The 22,091-nt window shown below is 38.5% G+C and overlaps 1 protein-coding gene and 1 long non-coding RNA gene across 15 annotated transcripts in view; one reads left to right on the forward strand and one right to left on the reverse strand.

Annotated features, from left to right (window-relative positions):
• LOC122220364 overlaps positions 1 to 4,428 on the reverse strand; it is a 32,092-nt gene extending 27,664 nt beyond the window's left edge. For 3 of the 5 annotated variants that reach the window (XR_006202821.1, XR_006202822.1, XR_006202824.1), the window contains exon 1: positions 4,067 to 4,371. This is a non-coding gene — a long non-coding RNA (uncharacterized LOC122220364). The other 2 variants (XR_006202823.1, XR_006202825.1) reach the window with 2 other exon arrangements.
• Positions 1 to 22,091, forward strand: part of LOC122220362 (tRNA (guanine(10)-N2)-methyltransferase homolog) — a 102,202-nt gene that overhangs the window by 9,443 nt on the left and 70,668 nt on the right. For 5 of the 10 annotated variants that reach the window (XR_006202820.1, XM_042939759.1, XM_042939760.1 and 2 more), the window contains exons 4-7: positions 4,346 to 4,970; positions 13,642 to 13,759; positions 17,664 to 17,733; positions 19,927 to 20,053. Coding sequence is in view for 9 of the 10 variants with exons in the window: in XM_042939759.1 (XP_042795693.1) it covers positions 4,346 to 4,970; positions 13,642 to 13,759; positions 17,664 to 17,733; positions 19,927 to 20,053 (940 nt within the window). In the remaining variant the exon portion in view is untranslated. Of the gene's footprint in view, positions 1 to 1,144; positions 1,161 to 4,345; positions 4,971 to 7,757; positions 7,862 to 13,641; positions 13,760 to 17,663; positions 17,734 to 19,926; positions 20,054 to 22,091 lie in introns of those variants that run through there. The other 5 variants (XM_042939761.1, XM_042939765.1, XM_042939763.1 and 2 more) reach the window with 5 other exon arrangements.

Consider the following 22,091-nt stretch of genomic DNA (forward strand, 5'->3'; position numbering starts at 1 on the left):
AGGTGAGAGGAGAAATCTGCACTGCCAGTAGTAGAAAGGAGTGTGTTCTGGGCAGAGGGACAACCATTGTGCCTAAATGTGGGTGCATGCCTGGCTGGCATAAGTAACAACAAGGAGTCCAGTGTGGCTGGAGTAGAGTAAGCAATGGAAATGGTGGTGGTAGCTGATGTCAGAATGTGAGGAGGTGGGCAGGTGGCTTATTATGTTGAGACTTATGGATCCTCATAAGTAAGTACTTTGGCTTTTACTCTCAGTGGGATATAGAACCATTGAAGGATGTGGAACAGAGGAGTGACACGATCTGATTCACATTTTAAAAGAGTCACTCTGGCTGTTGTGTTAAGACTACACAGTAAAGGGGGCAGGAAGAAGGTTCGAAGTAGGGAGACCATATAGGTTATTGAATAATTTACATAAGAGGTGATGGTAGCTCAGCCAAGGTTGACAGTAGTGATGACATCAGATTCTGGATGTACTTTAAATTTCCTGATGTATTGGATATGGAGTTAAAGGGAAGCATCAGATATGATCTCAAAATTTTTGTCCTCAGTGGATGGCAGAAAGGAGTTTTCCCTCAAGTAAGATGGTAGCAGATTTGGGAAGGAAAGAGCTTTCCCCATAGCCTAGTTTCAGACATGTTTATAATATATGTTATACATGTGCATAAGGTAGTTGAATAGGCAGTTGGCTACCCAAGTCTGGAGTTGAGGGAAGAGGTCTGTACTAGAGATTTAAATTTGGGAGTCACTGGCATACATGTGTTCACAACCACAGACGTGAGATTACCAAGGGGGTGAGCGTAGCCAAAAAGAAGAACCTTAGTAAATATGTACAGCTTTTTGTATGTCAGGGGGAGAGAAAGGAGGGGAGGGGAAAATGGGGGAGAGGAAACGATGTTACAAAAGTCTAATTCAGTTTCTATGTTAAATAGGAGCACTGAACCTTCTATATTTAAATGCAAGTAAACCATATGATCCCTTACCATCACTACCTATTTATTGGTAATGACTTTTAACATTTATTGAGAGTTTTGTGCCAGGCTTCCAGGCTTTGGTTCTCAAAATAATGTTTGCATTAAACATTATTATTATCCTCATTTTATAGATGAAGAAAGCCTTGACATAGAAAGATAAATAACTTAGCCTACATCTTCACAGATGGTAAGTTGTAGAATTTTCTGACTCCAGAGCATGATTGAAGCAAGGCTGCTACTAGCCCATATGGTGCCCTTGTGAAATCAGAAAACACTCCATTTCCACAAGTAAAATGTAGTTATTGTCACAAAACCCAAATGGCTGATTCCCAGGGGGGCTAACCAGAGCACCAACTGGTAGCAGCTCTGTGTGCACACAACTGCCTATGCTTTTGCGTGATCCCACACCAAGACTCCAGACAAGTTTTAAATAGTTTGTGTTGCTTCTCCCACTTCCATGGCAGACACCTCTATCAAGCTCAAAGTTGGAGAATGGGAAGGGAGTCTTAAAAATTGCCAGGTAGGTGGGGCGCCTGGGTGGCGCAGTCGGTTAAGCCTCCGACTTCAGCCAGGTCACGATCTCGCGGTCCGTGAGTTCGAGCCCCGCGTCAGGCTCTGGGCCGATGGCTCGGAGCCTGGAGCCTGTTTCCGATTCTGTGTCTCCCTCTCTCTCTGCCCCTCCCCCGTTCATGCTCTGTCTCTCTCTGTCCCAAAAATAAATTAAAAAAAACGTTGAAAAAAAAAAAAAAATTTAAAAAAAAAAAATTGCCAGGTAGGGGAGGGACCAATCACAGGTGTCACTAAGACAGGACAGGTGCACCTTGTGCAGGTATGTGCCAGTGTGTAGGTGAATGGTCTCCTGAGTGTGTGTGTGTGTGGTCATATGCACCCAATGTGGGTTTAAAAAAAATTTTTTTTAATGTTTTAATTTATTTTTGAAGGAGAGAGAGAGAGACAGAGTACGAGTGGGGGAAGGAGCAGACGGAGAGGGAGACACAGAATTTGAAGCAGGCTCCAGTCTAAGCTGTCAGCACAGAGGCCTATGCGGGGCTCGAACCCACAAACTGTGAGATCATGACCGGAGCCGAAGCCAGATGCTCAACCGACTGAGCCACCCAAGCGCCCCCCAATGTGGGTTTTTGTAGGACCCAGCTCTCCACTGCTCTGGAACTCTTAGGCCTGCCTGTGATTTTAGAGGATATTTATCTATGATGCAAATTAACACATTTGCATTTATAGTACGCTTGTACAGTGTGCAATCTGAACACTTCCATGCAGCAACCTTATTCCTAGACACTTTTATTCATTAGGCAATTGTTAAGTGTCTACCTACAAGCAAAGGGCTATAGGAGGCACTACAGTAGATTCAGACACTTGTTCTTTTTATCAAGGAACATAATTTCTAGTAAGAAAAAAGATATCCACATAAATAGTATACAATACAAAGTGTTTAGTTCTACAAGAGAAGTGTTGAAAAACTGCTATGTGAATTCACAAGAGGAAGTACTTATTTTCAGTTTGGTTAATTTAAAAAAAAAATGTCATGAAGGAGGTAGTGTAGCAGGATTCTCGCACAGGGAGTCGTGACACTAAGGCTTTTCTTTCCAGGAAGCAACTTTATTCCTGCCAGCACCACTCAGTTGGGTTTGTACCCAAAGAACTGAGCCCCGAATGCCATGTGGCATAGTTTTTTATATATTTTTTACTTCTTGGTTTCCCGTATATGGTAACACACAAACATGCAGCCTGATTAAGTGGTCTCATGTTACAAGGTTGTGAGGCATGCTGTCACGTAGGCATATATATAGCCAGGTTGCCTTGAGGGTTGTTTTTTTTTTTTTTTTTTTTCTTTCCTTAGGGAGGGGACCACAGTAGCTACCACAGTAGCATTTGAGGAATGGATTGGAAAGTGGATGTGCAGAGATGGAAACAAAGATATTTCAGAGGGAAAAGTGTGGATAAAAACAAAGTGATGTGAAAGTGTATATCAAAGTGTATATTACAGTGCATGAAAATAGTGGATACTTAAGTAAGGCAAAGTAGTGCATCGATTCTGAACTTTGCCTTGGACTCCCGAGAGAGGCTAGGAAGCTATTATAGTGGTCCCCCAAACCATTGGAAAACTGCAAAAGGAATGAAAAATATCTTGAACACATGTGTACAACTACTTAAAAATATATAATTTTTTTTAAGTTTACTTATTTTTGAGAGAGAGAGCGAGCAGGAGAAAAGCTGAGAGAGAGAGGGGGAGAGAGAATCCCAAGCAGGCTCTGTAGAGCCCCATGGGGGTCTTGAACCCACCAACCGTGATTTTCTGACGTGAGCTGAAATCAAGATTCAGAGGCTTAACTGACTGAGCCACCCAGGTACCCCTAAATGTCTTCAAATAATACAACAGAAATCATTCAAAAACGACTGCATTCACAATAGGGCTTTGTTATTACGTATTTTCTAAGCCAACAAATAACAAGGTTACTATAACAAGCTAGTCTAAGAAATTTTTCAGTGTGAATAAAGGAGTTCTGTGTTCAAAAGGTTGGTGGGGGCACCTGGGTGGCTCAGTCGGTTCAGCATCCAGCTTCAGATCAGGTCATGGTCTCTCCGATCGTGAATTCAAGCCCCACATCAGGCTCTGTGCTGACAGCTCAGAGTCAGGAGACTGCTTCGGATTCTGTATCTCCCTCTCTCTCTCTGCCCCTCCCCAGCTCACTCTCTCTCTGTCTCTCTCAAAAATAAATAAACATTAAAAAATTAAAAAAAAAAATGCTGGTGGATTCCTGAGTTAGACCAACTTTTATCTTAGTGGTCTAAACCAACCTTGTTTATTTTAACAATTAGAGAAATATATGGCACATTTTAGACGTTCAGTAAATGCCAAGTATTACAAAATGAAAAGCTTAGGTCAAATCAGAGTCAACCCTGAGTATCAAATTAACAAATTGGGGCTTTTTGGGGGGGGCGCGATAATTACTGAGTAACAGGAGAATGGAGGAGGGAAACTAATTAGAGGGTTACTGTAGCATGAAAGCATGAAGCAGGAGCAATGAATTTCTGGACTATTACAGACTATAAACTACAAGACTCCACATTTACCTGTGTATTGAGGAATGTGAAATAAAAGCCGCTATTTTGATCTAGCTGGTGCTGTAAACAACAAAAAAGTAGACAGAGATATGAAGTTCAGTTTTGGATATTCTGAGCTTTAGCAAACCATCGTGGCTGAAAATGCACACACGAAAGAAAAGATCAAACATAATCTATGTTGAAAAGCAGGCTCTAGAAATTGTGCTCATTCGTTTAAAACGTACGAAATTTTTAACACTTTTTTCTTTCTCTCTCTCTTTTTTTTTTCTTTTTTTCTTCAAAATAAAGCGAACTTCCACCTTCGGAAAAGAAAGTCCAACGTACCCACCAAGTTCCTTTTGCCAGACCTGAGAGCGCGCAGGTGACGTCATCGCGACGGTGCGCGCTCCTGCGTCTCGAAGGACGTGTTGCGTCTTTACCAATGAGACGGAGGGGGCGGGGCGACTCCCGTAGCTACCAACGGGTTTTCCCGCTAGCACCCAAGTGCGTACTGGCACGCCCCCTCGTGTTCCCTGGCTTTGAGGCCCATCCCTGCGTCGCCCTTTGTCTATCATCATCCTGGATCAGCGCGTGCGCCCAACTCCCTGCCTTTCTCTGCGGCAGGCGAAGGGCGACGCCTCCAGGTAAAACTGAGGAGCTGCAGGAGGCGGACTCTGCGCAGGGCCAGTGGTGCCCGAGCCGTCATAGCTCTTGGCCACCCGGGGCGGGTGCGATGGCGGAGGAGCAGAGGTGCGACAGCGTGGGATCCGAGCCTTGCTCTGAGGCAGCGGCGACTGCGGAACCTAAGGTGTCTTCATCGAAGACCGCCGAAGTTGTCGCAAGATCGTCGAAGCCCGAGGAACACAGTAGCAAGTGCGTGTTCTGCCGGATCGCGGGGCGGCAGGAACCGGGCACCGAGCTCCTGGACTGTGAGGTGGGCTGCGAAGCGGACCGGGCGTGGGTGCGGGAGCCCCGGGTCCGAGGCCTCGCGTGGCGGACCGTGGTGCGGTCGTGTCAGGCTCCCGGGAAGGAGGGAGGCCTCGCAGGTGTGGACCGGGGTTGGGGAGGCTGGGTGTCGTGGTGTTAATGACGGACTTGCTTCTTTCGGAGTGGGGACTGTCTCCAGCAGTATCCTTGCTGTGCCGAAGGGAGGACATTGTAGTGATAAAGCCAAACACTTCGGCTTCTGTCTGCTGATACCAGGTATTGGGCAGAAAATAGCATTTGTGATGTTTTTAATTGAGGGATTCCTCCGCCGTGTCCCCCACCGCCTGCTTTCTAGACACTGCTTTTAAATTCTGCGCAGTCTGCTACTGCTACTGAGGAGCAAACTGGTGGAAAAGAGATAATGGTAATTGGGGAAAGCTTCTTTGTTAGACTGGAATTAGGCTGGGGGCGGGGGGGAGCGGGGCAGAGGTCGAACTATTTCTTAGTCGGCGCAGATTTCCACTGCGGGGTACAGTTCTACAGGTGTCGACATTTGGAATGTATGCAGATTTTCAGAGCACTAAGATTTTGCTCAGATACTTGCACACAGATACCTGCTACACGTTTTCTTCTGCTGGTTCTACTTGCCTTTAAAGAAGCAGCCTTTGGAGAGGATCAGCTCCAGAGATTCTGGTATCTTTTTAGTAATCATTAATGCATTCGTTAAAAGCGAACTGGAATCTGTTCTAAGCACCTGGTGTCGGAGATTCACTGGCGAATAGGATAAAGGATAGTCAGTGTTCAGCTCTTGTAATCTAAAGGGTGGCATGAATACGGAGGAGACAACTGATGACAGTGCTCTGTGCTTGGTGAGGTGGTTCTACCGCTTGCAGTATTTTGCTGAGCTGTGGGTTTGGTTCGGTTTGATCCTGCCAGCCACAGCCCCAATCTAGTTTTAGACCAGGTGGTCAGTTGTGTCAACCCAGGGTTGGGTCTGGCTCTGTGGGTGTTACAGAAGGGCAGTGGAACAAACGTAAGAAATTATGGCTGGACACAGGGCTGAAGTGATGGACCTTGACGTCTGTGCTGAATGGGGGAAGGAGTGAAGACAGGCAGCAGCTGACTGGGGGGGAAGACCCAGTAGTCGGTTGTCTGCCAAGTAGGCCTCTTGAGCTGATCCATAGAGTCAGCAGGGACCACCAAGCTCTCCTCATTCATTCACTCCTTATTTTACTAAATTTAAACTTAGGCTAGCAAGAGGTAAAGTGAGGTTCTTAACTTCACAGAATTCAGTATTTCATAGATTCCCAGAGACTGCTTTTAAATTTTGCACACTCCAGCGCCGATGTTGAGGAAAACTAGGAGATAATAGATAGTAGTAGTGTAAAAAGTTTGTCTACAAATAGTTGGGGGGGGGGGCGGAGTGGGGTGGCCCAAACTTGTATCACAGGTTTTGTTGTTGTTGTTTTTCTTGGCCAAAGGTCAGGGTTTTTTCTTTGTGAAGAACATTTTCAGAGAAAATTATGTGAAAAGCCTGGGACATTTTTATAGAGGAAATTAGACAAATAAACACTTTTTACTTTTATACCCTATCTAGGGGGCACACGATGAATATAGACATTAGTCCATGCAATACAGAACATAAGCAAGATGCACATGCTTGTACAATAGTGCCTCAAAAAGGTGCAGATCTTTTTACAATTGAATCTAGAATGATTTGATATATCAGAGCTCATTAAATGTTAAAGATTATGTTTTTAAAAAGAGAACCTAATCTTTAGCCTATGTATTTTGTATTATACACATTATATTCCTATATTAATTCATATATGTTTATTTTTAGAAATAAATATTTAGAAACTATTGGGTTTATATAAAGTAGAGTAGATTTATAATTAAGTACAGAGGAGAACATTGATTTGGAATCATTGGAGGTACTAGCATAATGTGTGGGTCAGTCTGGGAAACCTTTCTGGCAAAAGCTAGAGAAGGTTCCTCACTCCATAAGCATCCATATAGTGTTTTCTTGTTGTGTACTGAAGAGACTAAACAAATAGTAGACCACACATTCTCAGTGGGGGAGATATCACTTCTGAGGGGATAAAAGTTGGTTTTGGGGCGTGGTATCTTACTCTTTTTGTATGAGGCAAAGATAAACATAGTGGACACAAACAGAAAAAGCATAATCTGCGGTATTAAACTATCATGACAGTGGAATCAGGAAAAAAAGTCTTAAGAATGTCTTTTGAGGGGTGACAGTGAAGAATGTTGAGAAACAGAAGGCTGGATGTTTATTTTCACCTTGCTTGAGACCACACTGAGGAAATACTAGTTTAACTTTGATGTCCTCCCCCTTCTTAAATCAAACCTCAGATGGCAGGGTACTGAAATGTTCCTTCAAATGTTATTTCTTCTTAATTTGCTTTAGATATTAGGGGTCAGTTGCAGAAATAAAAACTAGTTATTTAAAGCAGAAATGGATTTAATATAGGGAATTAGTTGCTAAAAAAGTCGTTGCAAGGGCTGAAGGAACAGGATCTAGAAAAGCCTTCAAGAATGACATCCAGAACAGCTTTTGCAGAACTGGAGCCCTGAGGAGTCATTTCCTGTGCTGCAGTCAGCCTTTGGAGCTGAGACTTCAGGAAGAGGTCTCTTGAGGTGTGACCCAGAGGTGAGGAAGCAGTGTGACTGCCACTGTTGAGCGGTTTCTCCAGTGGGAGCACTGTTGGCAGTTTGGGCTGGATTCTGCTTCGTTGTGCACGGCTGTTCCGCCTCTTGCAGGATGTTTTGCATTTCTGACCTCTGGACAACGAAGGCCAGTAGCACCTACGTATTTCTACTCTTCTTTGAGCAACAACACAGCGGCAGAGCTCTACTGCACCTGCTAGCTCCACACCGGTAGGCCATGGCGACAAAACAAAAGGTGTCTCCTGTGTGTCTCTTGACTCCCAGGAAACTGTTGACTAGACATTGGAATGGGAGGGGAAAGGAAGAAAAAGGAAACTGGGTAGTCCTACAGCTGACCAGTTCGCCGGCTGGAACTAGCCGAAGCAACAGAAAGATGGCTTTGCTTCAGGTTAGCTCGTCAAAGCACCTAGGTCTGAAGTACATCTAATTGGCAAGAGCTGAGTTCCATCTGGGGATTTTGGCTTTTTAAAATTTCTGAAGTACTAAAGACACAGAAGTATTTGCAATGGAGGTTGAGTACCTACCTACCCTGTTCACCGCAGTTTATTTGTTGTATGTAAGTGGATGCTTAGCCTACATTGCTTAGAGTCAGTGGTATAATGAGGTCAAGAGACACTAGCTGTTTGTCTAATCTGTGCATTCTCAAAAGTGTTAAAAATTGATGTTTTTGCCTGGGGCAGGGGCAAAAAGCTTATTATTTATATATATGAAATACAGGCATAGCATATAGGATATAAATGGATGTCCGAATGGCTGTGGTTCTAAAATATCAGATGAGGGGAGCAATTAGAAAAAAAAAATCTATAAAGTTTCCTTAGGGGGATGATAATGAAAAAAGGCCGAGAAACACTGTTAAAATCAAACAGTGGCCAAAATTCCAACTTAAGGTGTTTTGCAAGGACAGACTGAAAGATCATGGAAAGTCCATCTCTTATTGGAAAAGCATGTAAAAATTATAATGACATCATTTAAAATTTTTTTTAAAAAATGTTTATTTATTTTTGAGAGACAGCAAGCAGGGTGGGGGCAGAGAGAGAGTGGACAGAAGATCCAAAGTGGGCTCTGCACTGACAGCAGCAAGCCTGATGGTGAGGATCAGTTTCAAGAACCGCGAGATCACGATCTGAGCTAAAGTCAGACACTCAACTACCTGAGCCACTCAAGTGCTCCAACACCATTTTCTTTTCTTTTCTTTTTTCTTTTCTTTTCTTTTCTTTTCTTTTCTTTTCTTTTCTTTTCTTTTCTCTTTTCTTTTCTTTTCTCTTTTTTCTTTTCTTTTCTTTTCTTTTCTTTTCTTTTCTTTTCTTTTCTTTTCTTTTCTTTTCTTTTCTTTTCTTTCTTTCTTCCGAGGATTAGAGGAGGGAGCATTGATAGCTTTATCTTTGTATTTAAGCTTCTGTCATTTATTCACATTTATTTATTAAACAGTTTTTCAGGTTTACTATGTGTTATTCACTTGAAGTTCAAGGATAAACATGGCATGTCCTATACTTGACAAGCTCGCTGTGATCTGCATTGAAAGCATAAAGGAAAACTTCTCACTTAGTGGTTGTCAGTAATGGAGAATCAAAATTCTGTTTTAGAGTTACTGGAAATATCTTTCTTTGTGTAGTTGTGTTATCAACATGGCATACAGTTAGGATTATTTGTTTCTGTTTGTTTTCAGTTTTTAGGGATTACCTTTTTTTTTCTATTTAAGTCCAAAAAGTATGTTAAATATTCATGTTTTAAAGTCAAAATTGTAAAGAAAGTACATTCGGAAAAATGTAGCATCCATTCTCTTGTCATCTTTACCCTGTTGCTCTTCCTTCACAAGAAACTAAAAAACTAAAAAACATATTTTTGGTTTATCCTTCTTCCATTGTAAGAATATGTATGTGTATGTTTAATTTTGTATTCTTCTTTCTTACACGAGACATGGCCTAACAATTCTCCTGCTTCTTGCTTTATTTATTTATTTTTTTAACTTAGAAGTATATTTCAGGGACTCCTGGTGTCTTAGTAGGCTGAGCTTCTGATTCATGATTTCTACTCAGGTCACAATGCCAGGGTCATGGGATTGAGCTCTGCGTTGGGCTGCATACTGAGTGCGGAGCCTGCTTAAGATTCTCTCTCTCCTTTTGTCCCTACCCTGCGCATGCATGCTGTCTCTCTCTCTCTCTCTCTCTCTCTCTCTCAAAAAAAATATTTTTGGGGCGCCTGGGTGGCTTGGTCGGTTAAGCGTCCGACTTCGGCTCAGGTCATGATCTCATGGTCCGTGAGTTCGAGCCCCGCGTCGGGCTCTGTGCTGACAGCTCAGAGCCTGGAGCCTGTTTCATATTCTGTGTCTCCCTCTCTCTCTGACCCTCCCCTGTTCATGCTCTGTCTCTCTGTCTCAAAAATAAGTAAACGTTAAAAAAAAAATTAAAAAAAAATATTTTTCAGCAATCATTTCATAAGTATATAAAGATCCTCATTCCCTTTTATAGCTATATATTACTTTATTGTATGTATTTACTATGATTTATTCAACCAGTCTCCTAGTTGAATTATGGACCCTTGGGTTATTTTCTTGTTTCTTTCTTTCTTTCTTTCTTTCTTTCTTTCTTCTTTCTTTCTTTCTTTCTTTCTTTTTCTATCACAAATCATGCTGTAAAGGATAGCTTTGTACATGCATCATTTCATACTTTTTTGTCATTGTATCTTTGTAATAGGAGAAAGTTTTTCTTAAAATGAAGAGTCTAAAAGGAGCACCTGGGTGGCCCAGCTGGTTAAGCGCCTGACTCTTGATTTTATTAGCTCAGGTCATGATCTCATGGTTTGTGAGTTTGGGCCCCACATTGGGCTCCGCAGCGACAGGGCAGAGCCTGCTTGGGATTCTCTCTCTCTCCCTCTCTCTCTTTCCCTCCCCTGCTTGTGCTGTCTCTCAAAAAAAAAAAAAAAAAAAAAAAAAAAGTCTAAATAATGGCTGGTTCAATAGTAGCAGTGGGAGAGAGGGTAACATCAGAGGGCCAATTTCAATATTTTAGAAAGCTTGATGGAAATCTAATTCAATCATTGATTGCATAGGCTAAGTTTACTACAGGATCTTAAAAGTAACCATTTCCCCCTCCTCCCCATCCTCATCTTATAGACAAATTACACTTAAAAAAAATTTTTTTTAATGTTTATTTAGTTTTGAGACAGGAGAGACAGAGCATGAGCAGGGGAGGGGCAGAGAGAGAGGGAGACACAGAATCCAAAGCAGGCTCCAGGCTCTGAGCTGTTAGTACAAAGCCTGATGCAGGGCTCGAAACTCACAAGCTGTGAGATCATGACCTGAGCTGAAGTTGGACACTTAACCAACTGAGTCACCCATGTGCCCCGACAAGTTACTCTTTAAAAAAAATAAAAAGATTTTATTTAAATTCCAGTTAGTTAGCATACAGTGTAATATTAATTTCAGGTATGCAATATAGTGATTCAGCACTTCCATACATCATCTGGTGCTCATCACAGCAAGTGCCCTCCTTAATCTCCATCACCTATTTAACCCATCCTCTCACCCACCTCCTCTCTGGTAACCCATCAGTTTGATCTCTATAGTTAATGTGTTCCTTGCTTTGCCTCTCTCTTCCTTTTACCCCTTTACTCGTCTGTTTTGTTTCTTAAATTCCACATATGAGTGAAAGGATATGGTATTTGTCTTTCTCTGACTTATTTTGCTTAGCATAATACTTTCTAGCTCTATCCACATCATTGCAAATGGCAAGATTTGGCTGAGTAATATTCCATTATATATATAATATATATATATCATACACACACACACGCCCTACGTCTTCTTTATCCATTTATCAGTCAGTGGACAGTTGGGCTGTTTCTGTAATTTGGCTATTGTAGATAATGCTGCTATAGCCATTGGGGTACTCTTGCACTGTTGGTGGGAATGTAAACTGGTGCAGCCACTCTGAAAATCAGTATGGAGTTTCCTCAAAAAGTTAAAAAGATAAAGAACTACCCTGTGATCCAGCAATTGTACTACTAGGTATTTATCCAAAGAATACAAAAATGCTAATTCAAAGGGATACATAGACAAGTTACTCTTAAAAGCTGGATAATATTCAAGATTTTCATGTTGTTGTGCCTATTCATTTTTGCAAATTTGGGTTGAAGGTATGTTAAGTGAGGACAGCAACAAAGTCAACAATTAAACATTATTAGTATTATTATTTAAATGTTTATTTTTGAAAGAGAGAGAGATTGTGAGCAGGGGTGTGTCAGAGAGAGAGGGAGACAGAGAACCCCAAGCAGGTTCCATGCTATCAGTGCAGAGCCCAACACAGGGCTCGAACTCATGAACTGTGAGGTCATGACCTGAGCCAAAATCAAGAGTCAGATGCTTAACCAACTCAGCCACCCAGGCACCCCAAACACTGTTTTAATAACATGATGTTGTGGGCATTTTATAGAAATTTTGAGATAGGAAAGGGACACATAATACCCTGTTTTTGCTGCCTTCCATTTCAATCATGGCTCTCCTGAGGACTAAAGTAGACAAAAAAGTCTCATTTTCTGAAGTGTGGTCTTATCAAAAGTTGACTTGTCAGTCCCCTGAACCTTAGGTGATGAGCAGTATGGCTCCTGATAAGAAAGTTCATGGTATAATATGTACAATAGACTTTCACCATTGTTCTCATTGAAACCAAGATTACTGGTAAGGATATGAGGCCCTCATTAAATTGAATTTTTGATCTTGAAACAGAGAACTAATGAGCAACAGTGTATTCTGGGAATTTTTCTGAGGGAAACTTGTTGATATACTGATTGATAGTGATTTTTGACTTAAAAAAATTACTGAAATGTAGTTGACACACAATGACAGTTTTAGCTGTACAAAATAATAATTCAATAATTCTACACATTACCCAGTGCTCACCATGGTAAGTGTAGTCACCATATAACATTATTATATTATTGAGTATATTCCCTATGCTGTACTTTTCATCTCCATAACTTACTTTATAACTGGAACTTTGTACCTCTTAATTTCCTTCACCTATTTTGCCCCGCCCCCCTTTCTTCTAGCAACCACCAATTTGTTCTTAGCATAAGAACACCCTCTGGGTGCATCCATGTTGTCACAAATGTCCTTTTTTTTTTTATGTCTGAATGTATTGTGTGTATACATCATCTTCTTTATTCATTCATCTATTGATGGATTCCTGGGTTGCCTGCATATCTTAGCTATTGTAAATAATGCTCTACTAAACACAGAGGTGCATATATGTTTTTGAATTAGTGTTTTCATTTTCTTTTGGTAAATACACAGTAGTGGAACTGGTGGACCATATGATATTTCTGTTTTTAATGTTTTGAGGAAACTCCATGCTGTTTTCCACAGTAATTGCGCTAATTTACCTTCTGATATAATGGATCGGACACTTAGTACAATATACTGGAGTTTGTTTTAGCATTTCAAAGGCTTTTTAATGTTGCAAATATAACAAATGTATTTATATACAGTTTATGGAAAAATGTTTAAAAAGGTAATCTCTGTAGATGCTAGATGATTTTCTTGTTATAATTGAGGAATATCTATTTTGTAAAAAAATTGTATGTGAAAAAGAATTTATCAATCTCGCTATGTTTCTGTAGGCAAACTTTAGAAGTACATATTAAGAGTGAAAGACCCTTAGGTAGGTAGAGATGGAGAAATATCTAATGAAAATAAAACTCTATCATTGTTGGTAATGAAGTTTTAATTAACTTCATTGATAATTTTTTTCCTGAAATTAGCTTTATATAAATCTTCTCATTTTCTGGAATAAATGAGCATATCATGAGGGGCAGTAAGGCTTGTCTTTGTGGACTAAATGCATATTCACAAAATTGCCCAGGTGGGCTTAGTTGTGACGTAAGTACTATTTCCCTATCAGACTGAGATTTATGGTATTCAAGACATGCCAGAACAGCATTAGGAAGTTCTTAAAAAAAAAATCCACTAACAAACGATATATTTTCTCCTTCAGAATGAAGACCTAGTTTGCTTCAAAGATATCAAACCAGCAGCACCTCATCATTATCTTGTGGTGCCAAAGAAGCATACTGGAAACTGCAGAGAGCTAAAGAAAGATCACATAGAACTGGGTAAGAGGACAGTAGTGTTCTTCTTGGTTATATTGTTTTCAGTTGGCATCAGTGATGGCCGTGACATTTAAAAGAGAACAAGTCTGGCAGATATTATGAAAAAGGAGCATTATGACTCTTCGAAATTTCCACTGTGAAAATTTTCAAATATATACAAAAATAAAGAATATAATGTAGTCTCCATTTATTCATCACCCAAGCTCAACATTTATTAACTCGTGGCCAGTCTTTTTCATGTGTTAACCTTCTCCCACTGGATTTGAAATTCCAGACATCATGTTATTTAATCTTTAAGATCCCTAAAAGATAATGCCTCTTTATGTTTTTTTAAGTGATGGCTTTTCTCGACTCTGGAAATGGAAGATGCTATTTAAAAAATAACAAGCAAATAAGTTGTGATATGGCCTAGAAGCTCATATTGCCTGGGAGTGAGACCATATTGGTACCTCCCTTGTAAGCTTCTGGTGTAGATGAACTGACACCAAAATTTAGTTATGAGGTTTAGCAATGAATTTTTCACTTCTGAAAAGAAGATTTTGAATCTTGTCCTTATAGGATTATCCTGTATTTTCCTACTCATGATTTCTGTGAGTTACCAGTTATCATTTACTAAGACATTTCTAAGTTCACTTCATATATGTTTTGATAGCCTTTGCCAACAGGGTCTGGGATTAGTTTGGTCAGTAAATTAAGTAGCCGATAAAATAGATAAATTGGGCCAGATTATTTTGGTGGTTTTTTTGTTTGTTTTTTAATTTTTTAAATGTTTATTTATTTTTGAGAGAGAGAGAGAGAGAGAGAGCGAGCAGGGGAAGGGCAGAGAGAGAAAGAGAGATACAGAATCTGAAGCAGGCTCCAGGCTCTGAGCTGTCAGCACAGAGCCTGATGTGAGGCTTGAACTCATGAACTACAAGATCATGACTTGAGCTGAAGTCAGATGCTCAACTGACTGAGTCACCAGGCGCCCCTGTGCCAGATTTTTTTTGAAGGTGAATAAGAAATATCTTTGAGGGAAAACTTTGATGTGTACTTCATTAGTGTTTAGACTACTGAATTACCCGTTTTTAAATTGTTTCTTCTCCATATTGCCAAATGCCTTAGTCATCTTAAGTTCTGTGAGTACATTTCATACTCATTCCAGCAGGTAAAGGCCAATATATATGCAATATTTAGTATCAAGCAACAGCTACCATGCCTTAAGTATTTCCTTTTTATACTGTTTTTAAGGAGCGAAAAATATGTTAATGCTTGGTTTTCTTTTTCTAATATTTCTTCTATTTTATTGAAAGTTGTTATAATTGTTGCAAATAAAATGTTACCAGTTTTGAAGCAGCATGGTAGGTGTTTGAGGTTTCATTACACTGTTATTTCTGATTTTGTTTATATTTTAATAGTTTCATAATAAAAGTTTAAAAGTTCTTTCAGGGTGCTAGGTTGCTCAGTCTGTTAAGCATCCCACTCTGGATTTCAACTGAGGTCATGATCTTGTGGTTTGTGAGATCGAGCTCCATGCTGGCAGTGTGGAGCCTGCTTGGGATTAGGTCCCTTCCCCTCTCTCTGGCTCTCCCCAGCTTGCTATCTCTCTCGCTCAAAGTAAATAAACTTTAAAAAAAAAAAGATCTTGCAATTAATATTTTTATACAGTTTATAAAGTTGGGAAAATAATAAGCATATGGAAGAGTTCAATAACACTGTCACAAGCACTGTGATTATAACTGATATTTATAGAACTCCACTTAACTATAGAATACACAGTTTGTTGAGACCACATGTTCACCAAGGTAGGCCATATTCTGGGCAGTAAACTAAGTCTAAATACATTTCAAATGATTGAAATCTTATAACATCTGTTCTCAGATGACAATGGAATTAAAGTAGAAAAATAATAAAATCTAGAATAGCACTAAGTATTTTTAAATTAACATACTTTTAAATAATTTCTAAATAAATAGATCAAAGAAAACAATATTGAATTGATTGGTAACAAAAATCCAACATACCAAGATTTGTGGAATTTGCCAAAACAATGCCTACAGGGAAATTTATAGCTGTCTGTGTTTATGTTAGAAAATGAGGTTTAAAACCAATAACCTAAGTTTCTGCCTTAGGATGCTAGAAAGGTGAATCAGTCAAAACCAAGTATAAAGAAAGACAGAGGGCATAACAGTGAAATGTAAAGGAGACAATAGGTTTTACTCCATGTATTTTGAGTTTGATTTTAAGTGAATACATAATTATGATTGTCATGCCTTCTCAATGAATTGAGCCTTTTTTATCATTGTAAAATGTCCCTCTTGATCTCTGGGAATACTTCTTGAGTCTATTTTGTATGATATTAATTTAGCTACTTTAACTTTCTTATTGTTCACATTGGGTATCTTTTTCTATACTTTCAACCAATTTAATATTAATATTTAAAGACTTGAAGATAGCAATAGACTTGGGTCTTGCTTATTTATAATTCTATTTTAAATTTAATGTGAAAATCTGACTTTTAATTGTTTAGTTCATAAATGTTTAATGTAACTATTGATACAGTTCAGTTTAGGTCTACTGTCTTGCCATTTGTTTTCTGTTTGTCCCATTTTTAAAAAAATGTATTTATTTTGAAAGAGAGAGAGCATGAGCTGGGGAGGGGCAGAGAGAGAGAGAGAATTCCAAACAGGCTCCACACTCAGCATGGAGCCTGCCACGGGGCTGGATCCCATGACTATGAGATCATGACCTGAGTAAAAATCAAGAGTTGAACCCTTAACCAACAGAGCCACCCAGGTGCTTTATGCCCCATTTTTTGTTATTGCTCTGTTTCTTTCCTTCCTTCTTGTGGTTGATCAGATACATGTATATTTTTTATAATTCCACTGTAATTTATCTCTTTCCTTTTCATGTATTTCTCTTCATATTAAAAAAAAATTGTTGCTCTAGAGAGATTAAAATATACATTGTGTAATTATCACAGTCTACTTAGACTTCACATTGTAGCAATTCATGAAAAATGTAACTCTGCACCACTTTGTGTTATTGTTGTCATATATATTACATCTACACACCTTATAATATGGTACTGTTAAAAGCATTGCTTTAAAGCAATTAAAAGAAAAAAAAAACATTCTTTACCCCCATGTCTAGGATCTTGGGAATATTTTAAAAGAAAACAAGATACAATCTTGCTTGAAGTAATGAGCCTTTTTGGATGATATGCTACTGTTGTCCTCCTGGCTCAAGCCTGACTTAGAGAAGAAAAATTAGCAATAATTTTATAATCCTCTTTATGATAACCATCTTCTGTAGATTCTCATTTCTTCCTCTTCTAAATATTTGACTACTCCATTCAGAAATAAAAGGGGTCTAAAGCTTGGCATTGTGCTTTGGACATTGCAGGTTACCAAATTTTTTTCTCATGGGAAGCATATTTCCATCCAAAGGCCATAAAGGACCAAGATAATAAAGACAGTAAGGCAGAGAGAGTTTGGAAGCCAAAACAATTATACAAACATTTAGCTAGTCAAAGGTGGCCTGACACAAAGTGCTATCATATCTCTAATTTTGACTGAAAGACAAATTCAAAGTTTTCCCGTCTGTCTTTTCTTAATTCAAGTATTTTTTTTATTAGTTGGTCTCCTTATGATTTGAATTAGACTTCAGTAGGATCAGATGTCCTAAGTAGTCACTTGATAGTACCCCTTAACAGCTGTTCAAAGTCAACCTATACATGACGCTTTGTGATAGGTTGAACCTTCATTTCAGTGCTGATGGGCAAACTTCTCAGTAACTTAAAACTATTAAACAGGCGGTTTAAATGTTTACCCATTTGATACAACTTTTGACTGGGACACTAAAAATTAATATTAATTACAACTTAGTAATGTCTCCTGCTGTGTAATGTCATTTTTCTGTTTTATAGTTGAGAACATGGTAACTGTTGGAAAAAGCATTCTTGAAAGGAATAATTTCACTGACTTCAAAAATGCGAGGTATGTGTACTTGCAGATAGAAACCAATATATGCAATTGTTTTTTCTGAAATAATTGTTTCTTCGTGGGAAATGAGAGCAGAGGCAGCAGAGAGCCTGGTTTAAATGCAGTTTTCCTGAGAGTGAAGCATTCATTGTTCAGTGGTAGTGTAAATTTAATAAATAAGTCTTCCTCCTGTCATGTCTCAAGATTTTCTAATGATTGCCACTCATAGTTTAGACAGACAAGTATATTTAAGCAGTGCATAGGTAAAATAGTTGAGTCTACCTTTCTTTGTTCAAGATGTGTTTTTGTATAAAATTGTGTGTAAATTGAATTTCTTTAGAAAATATTTTATATGATTTAAAAATGTATTATTATACTTGTTGTGTGAAACTACTTGAGTTTTTTCCCTGCTGAACTGAACTCTGGCATTCGCCAAAGTTTGAGCAAAAAGCATGTAATAAAAATATTCAACTTGGCAATTATTTTAATTAATCTAAATGGTGGGTTTTTTCCTTTTTAAAAGACTTGTGACTTTGCCTAGTGTGACCAAAGGAGTAACAAGGCAGGTGTAGCAGAGATCACGTCTAACATCAGAACTGGAAGTGAAAGAGATCTGAATTCTGATGTTATCTGTGCTACTTGCTGAGTACTGTGCTTGTACTGGCTGTGCTACCTGAAGACATTTAACCTCCCCAAGATAACACCTGCTCTGCCTACCTATGGGCTCAAATAAGATGGTGTGTGAGAAAACGCTCTGAAATCTGTTAAGCACTATTCAAGAGTGATAATGACAAGGAACAGATAGTATTTGAGACCCTTTGGCCAAAAGCAGCACATTGCCTTTCCAGTCACAGGAGTGTCTACTAGAAGAATGAACGGCACCATGAGAGTCAAGAGCCCTGAGTCTCAAGCCTGTCTCTACCACTTCCTTACTTGGGGACCTTGGGAAGTCTCCCACTTTCTGGATTTTGGCTTCCCCGTCTTTGAAATGAAAGGGTTGAATGAACCCTTGAGTTGCTTCTACCTTTTAGATTAGTTGATTCTATATTATGTGAGCTCCTGTTTCATGGAGGGAAGACCCAGTCTCCTTTTCTCAGTAGTGGTGGAAGCTTTTCTTTTTTTTTTTTTTTTTATTTATTTTTGGGACAGAGAGAGACAGAGCATGAACGGGGGAGGGGCAGAGAGAGAGGGAGACACAGAATCGGAAACAGGCTCCAGGCTCCGAGCCATCAGCCCAGAGCCTGACGCGGGGCTCGAACTCACGGACCGCGAGATCGTGACCTGGCTGAAGTCGGACGCTTAACCGACTGCGCCACCCTGGTGGAAGCTTTTCAATCTGTCTTGTGTATCTGACTCCACATTGTCAGCTATACTGTTGCTGCAGCATAGCCCTTCTCCCATGCCTTCCTCCTACACTCCACTCACTGGAGTTTTTTGTTTGTTTGTTTGTTTGTTTGTTTGTTTTTTAATGGAGACTCACAAATATTTGAGCAGGCAAATATTCCTAGGCTTGGATTATTCTTACAGGTATGCCTTGCTCCACTCAGAATTGCTAAGTGGACTTAACAAAACTGTGAACTTATTTTTAAGAGGTAGAATCACATTTCTTAGTAGAAATTTGTTAGTAGTCCAAGGAATTCACTTATGACTGTTTTATAAAGCAGATAAATTGTGAATAATTAGGTTATCTTCATTATTAAGAAACTTGAGTGATGATAAAATTTTTAAAATAATGGTATCATTAATCTCATTACTGAAATATTGGTTGGTAAGGAAATCACTATTAAAGGAGAAAGCACACCATCTACTGGCTATGTCCTGGAATAAAGGAACCCTTCTACTTGAGTGTCCTGTAATTTTTTTTTTTTTTTTAAAGATTCATTGCAGAGCCATATCTTAGGAAAATTAAAGGTTAAAATGTTAAGGACCAAGGTGATAAAACATAATGCCAAATTAGAATTCATCAAAGTTTTACTGAGGCATAGTATGCCTTTAAGCCCTTCCTTGATGAAGAGTTTGTTACTATGAACTTCATGAAAAGAGGAGGAATTGTGAATACTTTTAAGTATAGAAAGAAGGCAGTAAAAGATACTTGAGTGGTAACCTGTTTGGGACGTCCTTAATGTTTATGTGTTTTATCGTAAAAAAAAATAGTTTTAAACTATTGTAGAACTGATTTGCCAAGTATCTCTTACCTTTCTGTTTTAGAATGGGTTTCCATATGCCGCCTTTTTGTTCCATTTCCCACTTGCACCTTCATGTTCTGGCACCTGTTGATCAACTTGGCTTCTTATCAAAATTGGTTTATAAAGTGAATTCCTATTGGTTTATCACAGTAAGTGTTACTATTGTAGTAGCTGCATACAAAAGTATTTAAAATATTTGTCCTTTCTGTTGTAGATCTTCTTTTCTTGGCAACACTAGGCACTTACAGCTCTCATAGACCTGATCATCTCTTTTAACATACTGCTCGAATGTATGCAAAATAATTATTTTTAATTTGAGGGATTTTCCAGGTTATTGTATCCGTAGGAAGAGAAGCTATGGCTAAGTCTCTCCATTGCAGGCAGTGAGTATGATATAAAAGAACCATGGCATTAATAGTTTAGAATCCAGGGTCCAATCTGGATTGAAACTGTGGCTCCCTTAGTTATTTGAGGTACTGTGTGCAAGTCACGTAAACTTTTTAAGGCCCAAGTTCTTTATCTGTTACCTACTGATAAGGAATACTGCCTACCTGTAGAGTTGATAAGTGGATTGATAAAATAATTTGTATGTAAAGCACTTAAAACTACCTTGCAAATAGTGCTAGTAAATATTACCTGCTGCCTTTGTTATCATCATCAATATTATTATAGAAATGAATTTTTGTAATTTTCTAGTTTAGAAAAGGACTGCAGTAGTAGCATCACCTGTCAGATCTGAGGTTGAAGCTTTGAGCCTAAAAAAATGCAGAATTCTGTTTTGTTAGTGCAAAAGTAGAATAGAATTCAGCTGATTATAGGCCTGTTGCTGGACAGTCAAGCCTTAGTTGATAAGTGACTGTCCTTCCAAGGCCACTTGACTAAGTAATATACCAGTTGCTATTGTGTTCATGATGTTAAGGTGACCCGTAGTTGCCATATACCAATTATCACTGAATTACAAATTAAATAATTACTGTTAGTTAATGCATATTATTATTATAGCCATGGTACACAAGAAATTAAAAAGCATTATTTCTAGAAACTTCATATTTCAAACTTATCCCTCTAATTAACTTGTCCAGATGATTAATTTAAAAATAATTTAAGATATATGTGTGTGTGTGTGTGTGTGTGTGTGTGTGTGTTCAAAATTTAAAAAGTGGATGTTTGACAGGGCAGTTGGTGTGGTCTCTTTAAAAAAATCAGTGTGATTAAAAAAGGAATGTTTTTCCTTATTTGTATTTTTGATTTTCTACACTATCCATGCTTTTATAATAAAAAAACTCATTAAAATATATTCTTGTAGGGTTTTTAACTATACTTCCTTACATGACTTTTTAGTTAGAAAAAAATGAATGAACATTGTAAGTTATAGGATCTGTTAATGGTTCATCCTGTGAATCTGAACTCTTCTTAAATCTGTCAGTATGTATTATGAGACTTTGAAGAAAATTAAGAGAAAGATATTAAGGTTTATTTCAAAATCTCTTATATGATGTTTCAGATATATAAGATGTTTGAGAAAAGCATTTGAAATAATAATTAGAAGACTTTGGTTTACTTTTTTTTTAGAGTGGTTTTAGGCTCACAGCAAGATTGAATGGAAAGTACAGTGAGTTCCGATATAACCTCTGCCCCCCATACTATAGACATCCTATATACCATAGTGATACATTTGTTATAACCCATGAAATTACAGTGATACATCATTATCACCCACAGTTCGTGATTTACATTAGGGTTCATTCTTGGTAGTGTATATTTTATGGGTTTGGACAAAAGTGTAATGACATGTATCCCCCATTATAGTATAATGCAGAATAGTTTCACTGCCTTAAAAAATCCTCTGTGTAGCCACTGATCTTTTTAATGTCTCCACAGTTTTAAGCCTTTTGTAGAATGTCTTATGGTTGGAAAAATACAGTATGTAGCCTTTTCAAATTGGCTTCTTTTACTTAGTATTATGCATTTAAGATTCTTGCACATCTAGTTTACTTTTTAAAATGTCAGTATTTATTTTCCCTTTCTTATTGAAGCTTTTTAACAAATATGCAATGTGGATAAAAATCTGCCTACTTATATACAATATTGAACCCTTTTACTATAGTTTATAAAACTATTGAGAAAATTTTTAAGATATTTTTAGGAACAGAATATGTCATATCCACCTCTTCTGCTGTGACTTAT

Source organism: Panthera leo, chromosome B2, assembly GCF_018350215.1.
Source record: "Panthera leo isolate Ple1 chromosome B2, P.leo_Ple1_pat1.1, whole genome shotgun sequence".
NCBI lineage: Eukaryota > Metazoa > Chordata > Mammalia > Carnivora > Felidae > Panthera > Panthera leo.